The 21,401-nt window shown below is 41.6% G+C and overlaps 1 protein-coding gene across 1 annotated transcript in view; it reads left to right on the top strand.

The window, feature by feature from the left end:
• The window catches only part of CHN2 (chimerin 2), a 148,799-nt gene extending 127,640 nt beyond the window's left edge, over positions 1-21,159 (top strand). Inside the window, exons 8-13 of the mRNA XM_088521196.1 lie at positions 5,695-5,779; positions 7,312-7,485; positions 9,167-9,244; positions 13,962-14,099; positions 15,691-15,796; positions 19,301-21,159. Coding sequence (XP_088377322.1) covers positions 5,695-5,779; positions 7,312-7,485; positions 9,167-9,244; positions 13,962-14,099; positions 15,691-15,796; positions 19,301-19,472 — 753 coding nt within the window. The 3' untranslated portion in view covers positions 19,473-21,159. The remainder of the gene's footprint in view (positions 1-5,694; positions 5,780-7,311; positions 7,486-9,166; positions 9,245-13,961; positions 14,100-15,690; positions 15,797-19,300) is intronic.
• The last annotated feature ends 242 nt before the right edge of the window (positions 21,160-21,401 follow it).

Raw genomic sequence — 21,401 nt, 5'->3', positions numbered from 1 at the left:
TGCACATCTGGGTCACGGTTATTCAACTCATTAGCAGAAAGGAAGATTTCTCATTTCCACCCCTGGCCTGTCAAAAAAGGAGAACACCAACTAAAGGGACTTCACCGATTTCTTGAGTTAGCAAAGAAGCTTTGCCTCTTATTTCTTTATCTATTCGTCCATGCAGACATTACTCTGCTCTGCAGCATTTCTGCTGCAGTTGGTAAACCTCTTAGTTTTCCTGTGTGGTTAAAAACATCTTCTGTTCTTTCTGGGTTTTGCCCTCATTGTCATTTTAATATCAAAACTATTTTAGTTTGACTTAGAAAATATTTTCTCATGACTGAGACTTTTTTCCACTTTGACCCATGCATTCTTTCTCCTTCAAAATTCCCCTTGTTTTGGCTTTGATTTATAATTGGAAATGTGCCCAGTTAACTTTGCGTTTGCACAATCTAGATATTGTACAGTCTCCGTTCCTTTCTGTTTCAAAAGAGTCATAGTTTAACTGGAAAATCACATGATTAAAATATGTATATGTTCAAAAGCTCAACAGCAGAAAATTACGGTTCTAGCTGAGTATATGAAATAAAAAATGTAAGAAAGTAACATTAAAAAATACATTATCCAGAAAGAAAGGACAGTCATAAGTGATTTTTGTATTTACTTAATGGACAGATATATTCACTATGCAAAAGCAGTTAGTTTTCCAAAGAAGAGTATTAAAATATGCCTAACCATAAAAGAACAAATGTGGATAGAATGCTTAGAGCAGGATATTTAGAGGAGAAACTCAGCTATCTTTGCTGGATCTTTAATTGGATCTCCTATCTTTAATTGGATCCTATATTCATTACAAAAGTATTAAGAAATGGTTTAAAAGAGGCTTTATGGTCTTGCAGAAAATATCTTAGTGGTTTTTGACGGCATACAAGTTATGATGATAGGGGATTGCTCTGAAGGGGGACACTGTTTTGCAGATATTCAAAGAGATTTCTTTCCCATTTTTTAGTGAATACCAACATGTATTGTGTCACTCATTTCAGTTCCTAGGAACAAAAGTTACATGTCACAATACCCTTCATAATCTTGCCATAGGCTATTCTTCATGAACAAATAGACACTCTTTAACTCTTGTCTTGAAGGTCTGAAGAAACATAGAAATGAAAGCCACCTTTTTAGTAAAACTGATGAGATTTTTGTAGATCTTAGACCAAGGATCATATAAGTTCAACAAAAAAAAAGAAAAAGCACAAGATAAAAATAGACTGAAAGAGCAAAGTTCAGAGTGAGATGCCCTTCTGTCTCTTCTAAACAAACATCAAAATCAGAAAGCAAGCCTGGAGTACGGAGCGCGAATGCCCCAGGCGACGAGCGTCCGAACAGCCGTGCTCTCCGATTCAGACCCCTCTCCCAGATCACAAGGAGCTCCAAGCTGATGAATGAAATGTAGGATTCAGACTCACTGGTCAAGAACTATTAGGCTGACCAATGGCAATTCTGCAGTAAAAAGTATAACCTCTGATGGTCTTGCATTTTTGAATTTAATGCCGTCATGGGATCAGATGTGCTAGACCCCCCAGAGAGTGGCTGAGAGTGGGCAGTGCGAAGGGACCATGCTAACTTTTTCTGTTGCCACCAAAGTAATGTGAGTCCACAGCTAACTGCACTAGCTCACTCCCTCCGGAATGGACTGGGATGCACAAATCCCCTTGATCAGGATCATACCGTGCCTTCATCCCGCTTCAGCCTAGCTGGGCTGAAAAGTCCTCTGGCATCTTGGTACGATTTGGATCCAGGAGAGACTTGGGGACCAGCCTCGGTGGTGTCTCTCCTGCAAGCAAGGTTGGGCTCATGCCCGACGGTCTGCACGCTGCAGTCTGGGGACATCCCACACGTTTGTGCCAGGCTGGGACGTCACAAGAGGCTAAATAAAGCAGTTGAATAATGCATGTTTGCCACTGGGACAAGGGCAAATCCCACTGTGGGCAAGTTGGCTCCTGGAATGAGGAGAGCTATTTGGTGGTATAAATCCCCCCTTGCATTACGCACTGCAGAGATACCACTTTCAAGGGACACAGGGTCAGGGAGAAGCTTCCTTCTGAATCGTTGTGAAGATGCTCTGTGTGTGTTTAAACAGAAATAACAGCAGAGTCAGCTTTTCCTCCCAGCAAACAGCTCAGGTTCAGCAGGAGTCCACCAGAGAGGAAAAATGCTCATGTATTCAAGTGAAAGTCTGCAGAATCTCTTTATTTTCTTTGGATGCAAATAGAAGAGTCTTCAAGCCCAGCCAGATAAACACCCAAACTGACTCAGAAGCCAGCACTATGTGATTCCTATAAAAAACACACATTTCAATTCAAGGCAATTTTTAGTTTATTTCTGTTAAAGGATTATTTTATACTGGGGCTCCTTCACTTTTGTCTTAGTTTCTGCCTTTGTAAATACTCTTTATTTAAAATGCCATGCACAGACAAAAACTTAACGAGGTACCAGGTATGGGATAAATCCATCGTTTGGAGGCAAGGACACTGGAAGCAAGGTCAGAGCACAGGAAGGCAACGCAAGCAGACCTGCAGCATCGTATCATGTGAGAGCTCAACAGTAGCCAGCAGAGAGGATAAGTATACTAAAGCAATTACTTTCCAGTGAAAGACTTAGAGAAAGATTGAAAGGCAGCAGAGTGAAAAAGTTAGGAGTCAGACAACACAGAAACAAAATGCAAGACTAACTGGGAACATATTACTTACAGTGAATATATGTGTCCTTTAAGTAATAGGTCATCTGAAACATCTGTTTGGGCATATATGAAGAAATATTTCATTGCAAATTCTTCTTAACGGTTTAAATTGTATGTAGACTGTAACAAAGCAGCCCAAACCTGTGCTCTGTAAACACAGAACTTTCTTGAGATTGCAGAATGGGATAGGGACAATAAATAAATCCTGATAATTTTTCTGAATATCCAAGCCCAATCCATGTATAATAATGCAGTTACAAAGGATGAGGCAAAACCTACAAATCCATCTCAGAATGCTAAGACATCCGCCATTGCCTCTCCTTGTTTAAAATAAACAAGAGTCCAGTCTTGAGGGCAAAATTCCCATTTACCATGAAATAGCTCTGCATGTAGCCTATGCCCAAAGCCTTGGACTGAATTCAAGTGCATTTAAAAGGATAGACTTTTTCATTAATTCTTTGAAATTAATGGCAAACCAATAATAAGAGACTTAGTTCAAAACTGTATCTTAAAAGATTTCCTACCTTCATCTAGAAACTTAAGAATGTCTCCCGTCTTCAGTTAGCGATAACAGCTATTACCCTGTTTCAGCTGGAGCAGAAGCCACAAAGACCAGCTTTTTTTAAGAGTGTCTCCATGGGGAACCTGCCACTTCCGCCAAATAGCAGAGCTGTGAGAAATTAAAGTCAATGTATGAGTAGAGGTAGCTTTGAGGGCCACGGGGCTGGGGGAAGCAAGGGGAGGGTGGCAGTCAGCAGCCGCAGCAGGAGCCCTCCCTGAGCACTGCTGGCTCTTCCCCACTAATGGCCCAAGAAATCAGCAAATAACGAGCTACCATTTTCTAAATATGCTGTAGCAAGATCTGCTGAAATATGCTTTATGTTAAGTGAGTCAATACGACGCAGATAGCCTGGCAACTGTGATGTGTGTTCGACTGTTTTAAAAATACTGAATGAGACTTAACATCCACTTCTCGTTGGGTCTTGGAAATCCCAGCAAAGCAGAAGATGCAGCTCCATTCCCACTGCACATCCTTTCCATTCACAGTTAAATGCAGCTGCAGACCCACTAATTATATGGTTATCAATCTAAAAATGCAGCCATAAATAATTGTATCTATAGGCTTGCATTGCATCCAGTTTTGTATTGAAGGTCATGCAGAACATTTGCCTTAAACTCAGGTCATCAGCTGATGTTAAGTACTGCTATTTACCCTAGCTAAAAGCCTTGCCTGTAATTCAGGCTGCTTCCTCTGCAACACAAATTATGAAATAGGCAAGAAGCGGTAATGTACATGTCTGTGTATGTATATAAGTTCACTGCAAAGTTTTCTTTCCCAGGCATATAAGTTTTACTATTTCAGAAAATAAATATGACCTAGATGTTCCAGTTTTGACCTTTTACTCTCCAATGGGAGGAAGAATTACTATTGCTTTAAGCTTACTCACATAATTACAGACTGTCTGAGCAGTTGATCAGGTGTAATTTGTTGTCAGGCACTTTGAGTCAAAAAGTCACATTTTTATCACTAAATGAGAAAGAGAAGACTATCTAAAGTTACCATGTTTCATCTTTCTGGATCGTAGGATTAACAACACAGGCTTGTGTAGGTGTGATGCTGCAGAGAAATGGGGCTAAAACGTTCAGCAAGCCAAACGCATGGCTTAAACCTCGACCCCAAGTTTGTTGGAGAAGGGCAGCAGCCTCCCTTTCCCAGCTGAAGATTGCTTTATGAGAAGTGAAACGGCTGCTTCCCCCGTGCCAGCGGCCGGAAGCAGCCGCTCAGCACCAGGCAGGATCAGTAAACAAAAACACAGAAAAGGAAAAGGAAGCATTAGCAGCCCGAGTGCTCATGATTTATGTTTTGCTAAGCTCAATTAAGTCCCTGGCCAGACCTAGTTCATACCACGTCCGTTTACACAGGCACAGGCCTCACTATTTACTCTCCTTCCCAATGAAAACCAACTGCTTACTTTACCAGAATGTATATCTTAAATAAAAAGGTCTTCCATCATAGCACTTGTAGCACTGAGAAAGTGGGGTTGTGGCACAGCGTGGCGGAGGTATCAGCACGCTCTGTCCACCTGCCACAAGTCTATTTTTTCCATATTTGCTGTTAGGTGCACTGCAGCAACGTGAACTTTGGTGCACTTAAAATGGACCTAGCGGCATCTTTTGCCTGTGGGAGAGCAGTTTGCCCACTAGATTGGTGCAGTTTGCCCATGCCCCTAATGGATTCAAGTGTGCAAAATCAGATCAATGCCCAGCCATCGCCTGGAATAAGTGCAGAAATCACCCGTTGTTTCCTTCGATGCAGTGATGGCCTTGTATTTTGGTTGGTGTCCTTGTGCACACAGGCACACATAACGCCAAGGCCATAGTTAAGCCCCGCGTGGCATTGCGAGTACCACACAGGTATTCGCAGTGGAGTTGCTTGGGGCGTGCATTGGTTTTGCACTAGCTCTGCGGGTGCATTCAGAAGCAGCAGGTCGTGTGATTGCAGAGATTTTCTGTCCCTCCATCCTCCTTGCTCCCAAGTGAGTTGCTGGAGAGAGCATGAACCTCTGGAGCTGCCCTGCTCACCTTGAACCAGGCAAGCCAAAGCACTGACAGCCGCCCATCGGGTGGTTGATTTTACATCCTTTTTCACCCTTTGACTAGTGAACCTGGTTTCCTCTGCTCTGCTGTAACTTTGCTAGCTGAAATGTCGGCCAGCAAAAATGATTTGGTTTCAGTGTCACACACAGCCCAGTCCTCTTTTATGTTAAGCCTATTGAAAGATAAACTTGGAGATCAAAGCAAATTTCTGTTCCTGTGGTTTATTTCATCCAGACTTTGGAAAGCTGTGGGCACTGCGTGCTATAGATTTACTCCTACGGCATCCTCTGTTGTTTATCCATTTTACTCATTCCATCTGTCAGGCCATCTGCCAACGTGACCCCATTTTTTTCTTTTTCCCCCGCTTTGCATTACAGGTCCACACATTTCGAGGTCCGCACTGGTGCGAATACTGTGCCAACTTCATGTGGGGTCTCATTGCTCAGGGAGTGAGATGTTCAGGTAGGTCCTAAACTCGCTCTGGGAATGCTCAGCTATACGTACACCTCCGGCCTTGCGTATGTATAGCCCGTGAGCCCTGCAGGCAGGAGGGGTAGGGATGACTGTGCCAGCAGGGCCAGAAATCCCCGCAACGTCCCTCTGATGGCACCTTGGTCTTGCCTGGGCCTAGGCTGTGAATCCTTCTTTAAGCTTTTGCCTGGAAATGTTGGCCAGCAACTCGGCTTCATAACTCATCTTTTAGCCACCAACTGCTGAAAAGTGCCTTTGTCTGCAAAAAAACAGAAAAAAACCTGTCACCTGTTTCCTATAAAAATACCGTGTGTTGCTACAAGCCTTAAATATGCCACCTTGAGTGAAAGCAAAAAATATGACCTTCGTTGTCCCAGAAGGATTTGTTTTCTGATGCCTCTGAACTGTATTAGCATTTTAATGGTTTTTTAATTATTTTAAATGTGTTTGTTGTAGTGTGAAAAAGAATGCAGCAATCGTTAGCTCGTGAGTTTTTTGATTCAGGACCTGAAATCTCATTTGGTGCCTTCCAGATGCATTTCATAACTTCATTCTTTTCTTCAGCTGACTGTGTGGCCATATTACCTTATCCTGCTCTAACTTTTGCAGGGTCCTGAACTCAGGTTGGCACCTAGCACATTTGAACCCTACATCTGCTTTGCTGGGGGGTAGAAGAGATGACTATTACATACAATTTAGCCACCAGTTTGAAGAGTCAAAATACCTTTCAGAAATGTAAAGTATTAGGGAGTGCAGTCGCAGTTGCTGCAACATCTTTTCTACCTGTAGATGAGTGATGGTAAGGCAAAGAATGTGTAAAAAAAAAAAGAAAGAAAAAGAATAAAGAGGAGTAGCTCTTGGCTTTTCAAGCTATTTGATCTTAAGCGCAAGATCAAAAAGTGATCCATGTAAAAACTGGCCCTCACTGGTGCATAGAGCTGTATTTGTTCCCTTACATAAAATATTAAACTTATGAAAAGGTGTTTTTATTTAGTATGAAACATAATACTTCTTCTCATTAAACTACTAACATTTAACTCTAAGTAGACAGATGCATTTGCATTTAACATCACTTGCTTGGAAAGAGCACTGAAAACAGTGCAGGGAGGATCCTGCCTGCAGCTGCTCACATTTGTTTGGATTTCAACAAACAATAATGTATTATCCAATAATCACTGTATGCAGAAGCACACAGAACCCCCAATTCCATTTAATGGGTAGGTGTGTTTGTAGTGAAGATCCAATTTTCCGTGATTATTATTTTATAGGGAATGCTGCTGAAATGTTTGGCAAGTAAGAGACGTGTTTACGCTTTGAATGGCTCCAGCTGTAAATGTACATGAAAAAGCTGTAACTAAGTCACCAGCAAAGTGACGAGAGGAGGATGGCGAGGCCGTGACCGCCTCGCCGCCCATGCCGAAACGCAGCCTGAGGGGAGCGGGACTTCAGGAATTAATGCTTGGAGGAAGAACTCTCTCTCCAAATTAGTGTTAATTGGCTAACCTGGCAACCCTTGCTTGCAGACTGCGGGTTGAACGTGCACAAGCAGTGCTCCAAGTACGTGCCCAACGACTGCCAGCCGGACCTCAAGAGGATCAAGCGCGTGTACTGCTGTGATCTGACCACGCTGGTGAAGGCCCACAACACCCCGCGGCCCATGGTCGTGGACTCGTGCATCCGGGAGATCGAAGCGAGAGGTTTGTAAGGGTTTGGAGCTGTCCTGGGGCGAACGCGGCGCGCGGCGCTCTGAAAGGCAGCAGGCGCGAGGAAATAAAAGCGAGTTGAATTATATGCCAAGGTAGGACACAACTGTGTATTCCTGTACGCTGGAGAGGATGAGAGAAGGGCTCTTCTAGAGGAGGTGATACATTGCTTTGCATCGGCTAGTGAAATTAAATCGTGGCATTTCATAATGCAATTTACTGGAATGCTTCTTGAAAAACATGTCAAAACATGTATTATGTTACACTTTTGAAAGGAGTGAACTTTAAAGTGAACTTTAAGTTCATGGCTACGTGTCTTTTTTCATTACTTTTGTTTTCTTTTAGCATACCTAGGGACACTTCTAATTTCGGAGTAATCAGTTTAAATCAAGCCTGTTACTAATAACCTTTCAGGGCACCCAGGAAGGGAGAACACAAGTGAATGGAAGCCATTGAGCCGAATGAGGGCATGGGCTGCGGCATTTTGTGCTGCACCGCAAGCTGCTCGGGGCAGCACCGTGCACAGATATCCCCTGCAGCAAAACTATCTGATCGTGCATCTTTGCTTTTGATAACAAATGTGTATGACGTGGTACCCAATAAGCCAAATTTCCCCAGTTAGTCATTGCTTTAGCACAGAAATCTCATAATGTTGAATTCATGGCATCGCAGTAATCTGCATGGCAACACATTGATACCAGCCATAGGGATTTCAAAGACGCACATCATCCCCTGAAATGGATCAAAGATTTATAGTTAAATCCCCTGCACTGCTCCGTAAATCTCTGCCAGGATTATATCGGCATCGCAGGGACACATGGAAAGAGTAGTTGGATCTAACAGAGAAGAGCTTTACTGAGTCGGATGAAACAGCAGGAAGCTATGCTGCATTCGAGATATAAATACCTGCTTGTACATTTCTTGATTAAGAGAAATCTGCCCACTGTCTCTTCAACATCTCTCCATTTCCTTAATGGCTGTGGAGCTATTCACTTCTTTCAAAATGCTGATTTTCTTCTTAAACAAGCAGAGTGTATTGGATGTAAGATAACGTGGGGCATGGTCTAGGAAGAGCTCTGGATTAAAACAAGTGCCATCTGCCTGACTGTGTGTGGGAACAGCCTGCTCCGCCGGTGCCGCTTTTGGGAGGGCTTGGGAAACGTGGGAGAGCAGCTCTGCAGCGGAGCAAGAGCAGAGCCAGGGCTGCCTCCCTCACGTGCGTCGCTTGTGCCCAGCTAAATGGTGACAGCAAAGCTGGGAGCAAGTGTTATCCTGGAGGAAGGCATTCTCTGACTTGCATTGCTGTTCATCATTAAGCAACCTGTAAGAAGATCTTTAAAGCTCTCCTAATTGTAGATAAATACAGAAAAATCTCCCCGATAAAATGAATAATTCATTATAATACTGCATGCTCTAGCATTAGCAAATTGCATTATTTTCCACTGATATTATCAATTGTGTTCCTAACAATATCAGAAAATGCAAGTTTTAAAGTTCTTTAATCCTTCAGAAAACAAATTAAAACTACCTTGATTCTTCCTCAAATGCTCTGTAATTTAACATTGACATGAATATTTTTATTATACTTGTTAGACCTACACTTACTACAGGTTTGTTGGTTTTGAGAATAAATATTTTTTGGTTGTTAAAGTTTACCAAGAACTTTACATTTCAGGTTTGAAGTCTGAGGGCCTCTACAGAGTTTCTGGCTTCACTGAGCACATTGAAGATGTGAAAATGGCCTTTGATCGAGGTATAACTTTAAATTTTTTTAAAAAAAAAATATTGAAGCTTTCAGTTCTAGGATTTTCAGTTATTTTCATATTTGCATTGAGTACCATGATAATGAGGCTGGTATATATGCAGAAATCCAGAAAGCAGCCTGACATTTCTGATTTCTTAAGTAAAACTACAATACTTGTCATAAGAAGAAAATGCTATTTTGTAGTTAGAAAGAATAATTAAATACTCAATAACTAAAGGCAGGCAGAAAAGCTATGTGCTCTGGTGACAGGTTGATTGCTCAACCCAGCAACATAGTCCAGGTCCCTCGTTCAAGTGTGAGCCTTGATAGGACCGGGGAAAAGGTCTTAGTTCTGTTTTAGCAGACTCAGTGTTTTATAATGCCATGATCTGTTTATGATTTTAAGAACCAGGAACTCCAGCCTGGGACTCGGTCCGTGTGTGGCCTCGATCACAGCACTGTGTCTGCTCAGGAGCCCGGAGAAGCCTTAGAGGGATTAGCTGCACAGCATGTGGAAAACCTGTGATAATTTAAGCATCGCCTCTTAGTCATTGTTGCCCTCCTGGAAGTCCTTCTGGCTTGATTTGGCCCATTACCTTAGCTCTGGTCATGCAAGCCATCTTTGCATACAGGATTAATCTTAGGTATATATGCAAGCCCTGCAGAGCTTCATGCAGCGGTAACACACTTCCAGGTGCAACATTTCAGAAGACATGTCAATATTTGTCTCTTCCCATAAAGAGTGTCTTCCCTTCTACTTGGTTTTTTTCAAGTATAACCTGTCATGTTAGGAAAAAGATTATATCACTACATATACATGGGTCAGGCTATATATGCATTGGGGCTGCGGTGCCATGGGGCAGGGACTGGTGGCCCCAGCCTGGGCTGCAGCAGTCTCTGGGACCCTCAGGGCCCTAATGTGTTATTGTTACCATGCTGAATAATTGTGTTTTGGAGGCAGATTGCCATGCAGGTCCCCTTGGCAAGGAAAATCCAGCTGCATGGGTAGGAATTCCTTAAGTGATTTCATCAAATAATGAAACAACCTTTGAAAAAGGCTACATATTTTATAATAGCGTTGGGTGCTGCAGTTGTGAACATGCACACACAGATGAGGGCTGGAGGCAGCTGTGCTGTGGATAAAAGAGGTACGAAGGGATATGGCTTATGGCTGTTCTCCTAGGCTGAGAGTCACCGCACGGTACCGCCGCAAGCAGCGCTGTGGAGGGGATTGCACAGCCCCCATTCATCCTGGGCTGCTCCCTCCAGGCAGATCTGAGCTGACAACCTCTTTTTTTGCAGTAACATTAATGGTCTCCCCTGGCGAGCATCCTAACCTGAAAGTTAGCTCTCAGGGCAAAAATAGTAGCCCACAGCACATTGTTTGGGTCCAATAAAGCTGCAGTACTTACTTTTAAAGCTGGGAGAAGTTGGCCTTCCTCTTGTCTGAATGAAGGCTGCCTTCCCAAGCCAGCAACGGGTAAATGGCCCTACTGTAAACGAGAGCTGGGCCCTCTCGCACACTGACAATGTTCCATTTTAGTGCCTTTTATAACACGAATGGGAGGAATAATGTGGATTTATCTAATCTTGTGAATGTCGGTGCTGTAGGACAACAGTTGCTCCCTGTGCGCATTGTTGGGCCGCGGCTGCCCGAGGGCAATGAGCCGCTGTTTGTGCGGCCTGGCCACAGAGGTGCCGTTGTGGCGGGGCCGCCTGCCCTCCCAGCCCCGTCACAGGCCGCCTGGTACTGAAGGACCAGTGCTTGCTGAAAACACTGCGCTGTTAAATAGCACATATGAGCGCATCCGAACACCTACTCGCGTTCCTATACCTGAAAACTGGCTCAATTCCCAAGTCCACGGAAAACTACAAGGAAGCATGTTAGCTTGAAGAAGGTTGTACAATAAAAACAGAGCATTAGGGACAAGTAAATTAAGTGGAAGTGTAATGCAGTATTCAGAGGGCATGGCTTGGGTTTTAAGAATTCAATATTGATTCCGTTTCCTTCTCTATTAAACTTTTCAGCTACTTATGTGGTTTCCAAAGTTAGCTGAAACCTTTACTGAACAGAAACTAGAATTTCCTTGACTTGAGATATCTATACTTCAGCGTAACACCACAAAATATATTGGAAGACTCTAAAGTAACAAGAAAAGAATGACAAGTTTGGAGGAGAATTAAGTTTATAAAGCTTAAATGAACTAAATATTTACAACCTAGTATAAGAAAGGTTGCATCAACACATAGACATTGCAATAATATTGAAAGTCCTTAGTACCATCTGTGGAAAGTTATTGTACTGAACAGTTATAAAGACAGGTGTGGAAATGCCGTATAAAATATAAGCAGTTCGTACAGTCTGTCAGCGCAGATGTAAAATATGTCATGCCTTTACCTGCAATGAATTATTCTTTCCTTCTTAGTACTCTGAATTTGACATGTGTTTGAACACAATACAAATCCATGAATTTAGGGAGGACAATGAAAGAAAAAGAAAAGACAATCCAAAATCTACCAAAGGGAAGAAAACATTTTCCCCTAGCTACCTACTGCAAAAGCATAGAAATACTGTAGCAGGCCTATCATTATGCTCACTGTAAAGAAATTGTTGGTGTTTCCAGTGGATCTATATTTGTCTCGGAAGTGAAGAGACTCGGGTGTTGCTGCCTTTTTCCTGCAGTAAGCAAACAGATAAATGAGAGACATGTTTGAAGTATGTTTCCCGTAGCTGAAGTGCCCCTTTAAGGGAGCGTGCTGTGCTGCTTTGTAAAAGTGCTAAATAAATAACAGTTCCATTTAGTGTACTGGTGACCTGGATAATAGATGCAACCTTCTCCTTTACTCTATCTGTTCTGCGGCAGCTGCTGCCTCCTTGAAGGTATCTGTTTTCAGAGGAGCGTTCTGAGTGCTCAGTGTCCATCAATTAAATAGAGCTTTCTGCATGACGCTTTATAGCACTAATGCTGCTGAGCCTGGAACGTGTGGATTAAACAAAAGATTGGGACAGGGTAAACATTCTCCTAGGGGTTATTGATGCTGTATTAAATTAAATGCTGATGGATGTATTCAGACTGCTCAGCTGCATCAAGAAAGGCTGCTTGTTTTAAACACTTAAGCGCATAATCTCCTCTTGATGAGAACATGTAGCGCTGTTAGTCTTAATGAGAATTATGTGCGCCCATTGGACAGGACACATCCCTTCAAGATTAATGCCCCAGGTTTGTATAAAATGTCTGCAATCAATATAAACTGTTTTAATGCTGCTGTGGAAGCCTTCATCACCATCACAGGAGCAGTGCATCAAGCACACCCACTCATCCGTCTCCATCAGGGCATGTCTACAAGCGCTGGCTAGCGTGAGGCAGGTGACGGGTGCATTTACAGCATGTCCGGGGCCCAGCTCGTCCTGTAGCTCCTGGCACGTGAAGCAGGCTCGCTCCCATCGCTCTGGCAAGCCCGACCTTGGGTGGCCCAGTTATCACAGCATCCTGAGGTTTTCACGTCTTTATCTTCGCTGCCTCCTGTGAGGGGAGTTGTGTTACCTTCACTGTACAAGTGAGGCATGAGAGCTGAGGAGCAGAACTGGCCTCAAAGCAGGCTGAGGAAAAGCTGAGAATTGCACCCAGGCAGCGCCAGTCCCTGCTTGACCAGGACCCTGCCTTGTGGCAGGTGGTAACAGGCCAGGCCCGAGAAGGGGACAGGCTCCCTTCCTTAGAGCAGAGGAGGGCAGCAGAGTTTCTCAAACTGCAGAAAGAAAACTGTGGGCATCAAGGTGTAAGATAGAATAGAAATTCAAATGTCATTCAAATGTGAATAATCATTTTAGTTCAGGTAGTTTTTGTAATTTCACTTCTTGCAAGCCAGGGCTTATTAGCATCAATTATAAATTTCAAACTGGGGATTAAAAATGCTCTGTAAAGGAGTTTGACTTACTGTATTACAATACATGGCTAACAAAATATATGTCATTTTGGTTGCACAATCAATTCATTTAGCCATTCACCCATTACACCTATCCATATTCATGTAAATGAAGTTGTGGTCCACATTTCGGAATACTTAGTGTAGCTAGATGCCATAGCACTTCTGTTTAAATTCAAATCTGTACTGCAAACAATTAATAGGAAGACATTAGAGGAATATCAAAATAATAAGAAGGCCTTGGGACTCATCAGCATGAATAGACTGGTGTAGGACTTATAAAAGCTGGTGGCTACTCCCAATTTTGCTTCTGATCTCCTGAGGGCTGTTGGAAATTGATGTCATTTTTCTGTGCTTCCACTTCCCAAATTGAAATAAGAACAGTGCTTCATACTGCTTTGCATTGTGAGATCTGCAGATAAAAGATACAACATCAAAGCGAGCTATTAATCACTTATTTTTAACATGTAATAAATGGGCCAAATTTGAGGCATACATTATTCAGCATGACTTTTCACTCAACACTAACTCATCATATGTGGCACACTGTGGATATAGTTATATAATCACCAGCTTATGCAAAAGACACGAACAAATAAATTATTTACTAAATGCTAAGGAAATTACCATTTCTCGTTCATATACTTGCAATTTTTCAGCAATATATTCTCCCTTAAGCTTTATAAATGCTTTCAGTTTGTTTTTTCCTTGTCAGACTGGACACTAAATCTGAATTAGAAGCCTACCCTTGTGTCAGTCAGAATTAGACTGTTTTCAAAAAGATTCCTTTCTCCTCTTCTAGATGGTGACAAGGCTGACATTTCTGCCAATATGTATCCAGACATAAACATTATTGCTGGAGCACTGAAGCTTTACTTCAGAGACTTACCGATTCCTGTGATCACCTATGACACCTATTCCAAGTTCATAGATGCAGCAAGTAAGTATTGCCTAGCAATTTGTACTGCTCTTTAATTATACTATTTATAAAGATGCCTACATTAAAGAAAAAGCCAGCAAACTGGAAACAAGGGCACTGTGCTGTTCATTGCTTCCCTGCCATGTGCTTTGCTCACATGAAACTTGCCTGACTGTTGATGCAGCAGGGACTAGCTGTAAGTGAAAACAATGTGAAAAAATCTATAGGGTAAAAATAACTCATTAGTTTCAGAAAGTGTGTTTTCCATACAGCTGGTGAAGCTACCCCTCGCCCTGGGCTGGGGCTGTAAGTGGAAGTGTTCGCTCTTTGGTTCGGTCAGGCACGACTCAGCACAACAGGGCACCCCACAAGCACCCACTGCACAGTTTGGGTGCCTCCCCCATTAGGACCCTGCAGCACCTAACTCGTATGGGATAGGAAGGGGCAGCACTGATCTCTGTAGGGCCAGCGAGCGAGGGGTGCGTGCTCTCAAGGAGGGCAGCAGTGCTCATTACTCTCCTCCTCCGGCGAGGTTGGAAGGGAGCAAAAGATGAGATTTGCCTCCGGTTCTGCTCCCCGGGGCACACGGGACCACACGTGATGATAGTCACTCATGAAAACTCAGCAGATGCAATTGCATCAAAATGAGGTTATTGGTGAAGATTTAGAAGATCTGAAATCTCTAAGAAGTAGCCTGCTTGCTTCTATAAAAGTGTCCCGAGAGCTTTTGAAATGGCACGAGGACAGGCAACAGGATCAGCACTGTGTGTGTCTCTGCTGGCTCCCCTTCCCTTCTGACTTACCCACCACCACAGATGCCCCTCTCTTGCCCACTGGTGCTCCTCTCCCTGCAGACAAACTGTGCTTGCTTGTCACTAGTCTTATCAATAATAATGGTTAGAGGAAGTAATTCCTATCATGTCAATCGACCAACCTTTTAAAATCAAAACGTCAAGATTTTAATTCTTCTAATTTAGCCAGTTGTTGCCTTTTTTCATTAAAAGTCATGCAACGGATACAGCTCTTAACTCAATTCATAGCCTAGGAATCTATATTTTTCATGTAAAAGGCATGTAAACCTGGCTCACATTTTCAGAAAGATTGCCAAAAAGTCTCAAAGGAGCATCAGTGATCACAGATCACTGATATATACCTGCATATTTAAGTATGTTCAGATTTTTTTTTTTTTGCTTACATAATGTTGCAGTGTCTCTAGCAAAACTTTAATATAGCTCAGTATATTCCAGCAGTCTCCCAAGCACATGCCTGCACTCCATCTCTTTTTGAAGGCTACAATAGGTAATCTCATCTAAGTTTTTAAAGAGTTGATTCCAGGCAGAGTATTATGAAGCAGTTATGAAGCTTAACCGCTGTATGAAGCTTAACACAAACCTGTAGGTAGATATGCCGACCATAGTGGTAGACTTGTTGCTTAATTTTAGGACTATTTTTTTGAGACTGCAAAGGTTGCTGATAAGCTCCTTATTTATAAGTTTAATATTAAGCCCTACAAGTACAGTCAATGGCTTGTAAATGATTCCCTAATAACTTGGCTTCCTGAATTACTGCCTGTTTACAAATGTGAAGTCATTAATTGTTTGTTGTCTTATAGAAATCTCCAATCCTGATGAACGACTAGAAGCAATCCATGAAGTGTTGATGTTACTCCCTGCTGCTCACTATGAGACACTTAGATACCTAATGATTCATCTCAAAAAGTGAGTTAATTGGCATGCAAGAGAAGTTTGAGGAGCTTATGAATTTTCTGCTTTGAAAGAGATTACAGAAAGTGCAAATATTGCTCCATTAGGGCACCACCACTAAAGCAATTAGGTTACAAATGAACAGACAAGCTGTGTCTGTGTAAATGCATAGAAGCTGTGTGCCTATATAGCATAGCTGCTTCTGTCAGCAAATCACTGTGAGCGATGAAGAGTCAATTCAGATTTGTCACGTCTCTCTGAGGTAGATAGTATCTGCAAAATACCAGAATGCTAGTTACGTTAGGGATGTGTTAGAAGTGCCGTAGCAAGTCATTTGATCATGCTTTGTTTCTTGGCTCCCCTTATCTCCAGATTTGTCCTCCTGAACTATAACCCTAAAAGGAAAGAGCTGCCTCTTACTAGTTCTTTGCTAACATCACAGTTAAGCCAAGAATCAAGAAGGGTCTATTTTTATACTACTAGTAAAAAGCTATACAGACAATTAACAGTTATTTCATATTTCTTTCAGCTTCAGACACACTCTGCCTTATTCACTTTCCAAAACTTCTTTAGTTGTAAGGAATATGAAATTTGCAAAAGTGCTTAAATTCCATTTTGAAAGGGAATTTAGTGCCATATTTTCAAACTTGTTAGCTAGATAGCAAGGGAAATTATGAAGTGCACCAAAGAGAGATAAGATGCCTCACCCACTCATCTCAAATGAGGTGTTTTTTCAGAAGCACACTAAGGCCACTCTGCTATTTTGGGCATCTAGATACTTCATTAAGTCTTGCTTGTAACTTTTTGAATGATGAAGCTGAATAAAGATTGACACTATCATTTTAAAGCTGCCCTTCACTTAAGGATATATTGCCTGAGATGTGTGCCTTTTCTCTCATTAATGTTTATGGGATACTTGGAAACAACAAAAAAGGGAGTAAGGCAGAAATAAAACTGTCCACCTTTGTCACAGTAAATCTTTGATCATCCTTCTTGGCTGTACCATTGCGTGTAACTACCTGGCTACAGGTGGGGTATTTTCTGTTTTTGAGACAGATCTGACTTATTAACACTGACCTGGAAAAAAAAAAGACATCAACTCACATAAGACTGCATTAGAGATCTTCTGTGAAATGCATTTCATGCTTAATCAGGTTCTCATTATGCAGAGACTTCTCATTTTGAATTGACTCAGGTCATTACACTGGGTAATTTTTTCTTTTGATGAGACATTACCTGGGCATGCAGGAGCTTCTTTGGACTCTGCAGAAAAGGGATGTGTAAGCATCCCCCCCTGCTCAGCACGTATGCCTGGACAGCTCAGGATGAACCACATCGGCACATCGGCCTTTAGGAAGGCCTCTGCAGACTATGGACAAGCCAGGGAGCCACATACAGGATCAGTACTTGCATGTCCTGAGAACAGCTACGGAACAGGCATTTCAACTGTTGAGCTGAACTGCTGTTGAGACAAAAAAGATCCAAAGAGCTGATTAATCTTTCCCTCTCAGATACCTGCAAGTCAAGTAATGGACTTCCTTTGATTTTCCAAGTTATAGTTTTCAGCATCAAGTGCCTGTCTGTTCCTACAGACACTCCGCCAGAGAGATCTGAATGAGAGAGGAAAAGCTCCTTTAAGTTGAGAACATGCTGTTCAGGAGTTTTAAACACCAAGTCCCAACTCCAAACCCATAGATCCTGCACAAGCAAAACACACACTGATGTCAAGGAGCCTGTTTGGGTAGAGACTGCAGGATCACAGCCTCTGCACTGGCATTGTGTTTCAGGAGGAAAGAAACTGCACCGAGTTCTTGTCATACGCACTCCATAATTCTTATCAGGCAGAAGGACGCTAAATCCAGCTCAGTCAAAGAACAATAAGTTGTTTATTGCTTTTGAAACATAAGAATTTCCTTTCCTGGATCTATTTATTGCCCTTTTTCCTCCTCTATTGAAAGAATAGCCTAGCCTAGTCAAGAAAAATTGGCAGAAGATGGTATCAGCAATAAAATATGTGCCTGCCAGTCAATTAATTGTTTGCAGTTTAACTTGCAGGGCAGTCATCTTCAGTCGAATAGAAATGCTCTTTCCGAGAACTTTTTACTCAGAATTGGAGCAAATGTAATAGAAAGAGCAGCCTCTTGTGCAGTGAAGTACATGCTCAGGAGACACATATCACTGCATAGCTGCATCTCTGCAGCACACGGACACAGAAGGAAAGCCAAGGAGTTATTCACGTGTGCAGGAGTGGCAGGGGCTCGCAGAGCCTCGATCTGCCTTTTCTCCCTGCACGCATGTACTGGAAGATGCTGTGGTGGGACACTAGTAGGTTTTTGACCTCATGAAAGCCAGCAAGAACTGTTTTTTTTTTCTGTGCTTCTCCTAGTCACTCTTTGAGGAGAGCTAATAGTAGAGGCAAAATCTAATCTTACTTGGACTTTGCAAACATGGGAAGACCCAGGTTACCTCATTTGCTTTCAGTCTATTTGTGTTCCCTTGATGGCATGAGGAAATCCACTGTCTACTGCTATCAACTGAGAATTGCTATGGCCAGAGGCAGTCCTAGCTATTGCCATGAGAGCTGCCTCCCATACCAGACGTGCTCCAGCCTGGCAGAGGAGCTGTGGAGGGAGATGTCAAAATTGGCCTGTGCTCTACTGGTGTCTGGTCCAGGGGGGACCGTGACCTCAGTGACTCAGTGTAGGCTGGGGCTGTGTCTCTGTACTGCAGTGCAAGAACTCTCTTAAGACTGAACACAAAAGCTAGAACATCCGTGTGAGCCAGCTGTACTGTTGACATGAAACCCTGGAACACACCTTGCATTTTCCAGCAGACCTAAGGGTTTACTTCTCTTCAGCTTGGTCAATCCCTGACAGTCTCTGCTGCAGCCTTGTAGCCCATCTCTCCTTGTATTTGCATTACAAAGCCTGTGTTGGGGAAAGAAAACAGCCTGGCTCCTTCTTAGAGGTAGCTGTGTTCCCTGTCAAGGATAGACAGCATTTGTAATCATCTGACTTCTAGATGGAGGCAGGCTGCCTACAGAGAAATCTACATAGGCCCCAAACTGAGTTTCCCGGTTGCTGAAGGTTTCAGCCTACTCCTGAAGTACATGAGTAGCGCAATAACTCACCTGTTGGTGTGGCCCAAGGTATCCAGCAAATCCAAAATCCATATACAGGTTCCCTGAAGGCTGACATTCCGTGGCTGGGAGCATGGGGGTCATAGGCAGTTAAAAGAAATGATGGGTCCGTACTGAGGATTTTAAACACATGGTCAAATCACCTCAGAGTTGCAGGAGGGGTGTTCAAATGAACTGGAATATACAGTTCCACCACAATTGCATTGTATTAATGTGGAAATAGTTAGGAAGTAGTTGAGTATACATAAAAAATGTTACTGAAAAACGCCATTATCTAGCAATATTTGATATGAAGCAGGACTACAGAATAAAGATACAATATGTTCTTTTCTTTTGGCAAGTAAACAGTGACTTACTTTCTTTTTTTTTTTCTATTTTAGGGTTACTTTGCATGAAAAGGAGAACTTCATGAATGCCGAAAACCTGGGAATAGTGTTTGGACCTACTTTAATGAGACCTCCAGAGGACAGTACCCTTGCTACTCTGAATGACATGCGGTACCAGAAGTTAATCGTGCAAATTTTAATAGAAAATGAAGATGTTCTCTTTTAGACCAATAGAGACATATCTTCATAGCCATTTATTTTGAAACAGTTAGTTTGAAGGAAAAATGCATTTCTTAACAATTTTTAAAAAATAAAGGAAAAGTTCCTTGGCTGCACTTCAATTTCTGCAAAGTTGCAGATAAATGCCAAAATGCTTAGGGAAAGCCTATGTCTCATAGACATATGCCTCTTTGTAGAAGGGAAAAAAGGTCAGAAAAAATCCTCTTACCTTGTATCTTTTGCCTTGCCTCAGATGTATATTTGTTTTGAGAAGTTGCAAACAATTTTATTGTTAACTTATTAAGAAACACGAAACATATTTTAATATGGCTAGAGAAGCAAAAAGGTACTTAATCAGTGTTACTTGTATACAGCATACATTTTCCCTTACCATAAGACATAATTATATATGTCAATTGTGAAACAGAACCTATATTATAAAGATATTTTTACTTTACCTAGCTGAAAGAACGGCATTTTATTTTAGCAAACTATAAACCAATGCGGTGCATTGATTATTTTCCACATAATTCTCTCCTGCATTTTTGCTATGATATATTGAAAACAATTACCACTAATGCAGTATTAGCCTGACATACCTCTTTCATTGCAAATGTTGTAAAGGAGAATTCTTTTCCTATGTGTATTCCAACTTTCTTTAGGTTTCTTTCTTTATATTTTAGGCACTGGCATTCTAAGATTGTATAGTACACTTTTAGCCATTTGCTATTCCTGAAAATGTATAGTATTTTGTCTATTTTTTTGCTCCCATGTCAAATATGGTATTGAGAATTTTCAAAAGTCCTGGTGGTAGTATCAGTTTCACGTGCCAGATTTTTCTTGGATTGCAGTAATATGTAAGTTAGGTGATGCTGGGACACTGGATATTTTCTGGCCTTGTTGAAAAGTTAGCACTTTTTTGGGTTAATTATGAAGGATTTTTTTTTTTCTGTAAAAATCAAGCTATGTTTTGTCATGTTTCTGTATTTATAAACGTACAGTAAAACTGCTGGAAATGTAGGTATTTCTCTTGAATGTGTTTCCTGATGGTTTGTTTAAAAAAAAAAAAAAAAAAAACAAGAATGTGTAAGAAATGTGGGAGTTGGTAAATTTAATTATTACCAAATTTTAGTATGTTTCTCCCCTCACAAACATTGACCCTACAGAGTTCATAGTCTAACTGCAACTTATTCCTAATGTTAAAACTTTCTCAGCGTGAGATGTTTCTGCAAGCATAGCAAATCAGTGTAATTTACTACCAAACTCAATTTCCAATACAAAAAAAGTATATAATAATCCCTCATCTTGATCGTTTGAATCATACGCTTGGTAACTCAGTGATGCAGTTTCCTGAATTATTTCAGGGAGCACATGTTTCTATTCAAATTGAAAAATATGTGTAACTATGATAATGAAGGGAGGTGAAGGGTATTACTGTAAATTTGTTGTCTTCTAGAGAAATAACTAAGGGCTAGATAGATTAACCCTGACTGCAGAGCAAATGCTAAATAGTCTGAGTACCCAATACTTCTATAGATCCTCCTGAATTGTACAGGACTATTTGTTGTAGGTTATGTACTACTTAATACTGTCATAAAAATGATCTGGAAATGGTTTTATTTTGTGAAGTGAAATATGCTTTGTAATTTATGATAGTGTAAATGGAAGGAAAATCCCATTAAATGTGTTAAAGAGTTCTGGTGTCTGTCACTCTGACCACATGGCAAACTGCCAAAAGAAAATCAATTGCTAACTACTGTCTTGACATTGCTGGAGAGTTCCCTACTTGGAAAACTTAAAAATAGTTTTACTGAAGGTCAGCAGTTTGAAAATGGTACTTAGATGTTCACACTACCACAACCAAGTCTATAAACTCTTTTTTTTACTGAGGTCATTCTGAACCACCTCTGTGTAAAATTTCAAGCGAGCAAAGAAT

The sequence above is a fragment of the Tinamus guttatus genome, unplaced genomic scaffold, assembly GCF_059628265.1.
Source record: "Tinamus guttatus ecotype Peru unplaced genomic scaffold, ASM5962826v1 Tinamus_guttatus_pri_ptg000115l, whole genome shotgun sequence".
Classification (NCBI taxonomy): domain Eukaryota; kingdom Metazoa; phylum Chordata; class Aves; order Tinamiformes; family Tinamidae; genus Tinamus; species Tinamus guttatus.
The sequence above is the reverse complement of the archived record's forward strand: the minus strand, read 5'-3'. Positions and strand labels throughout refer to the sequence as shown.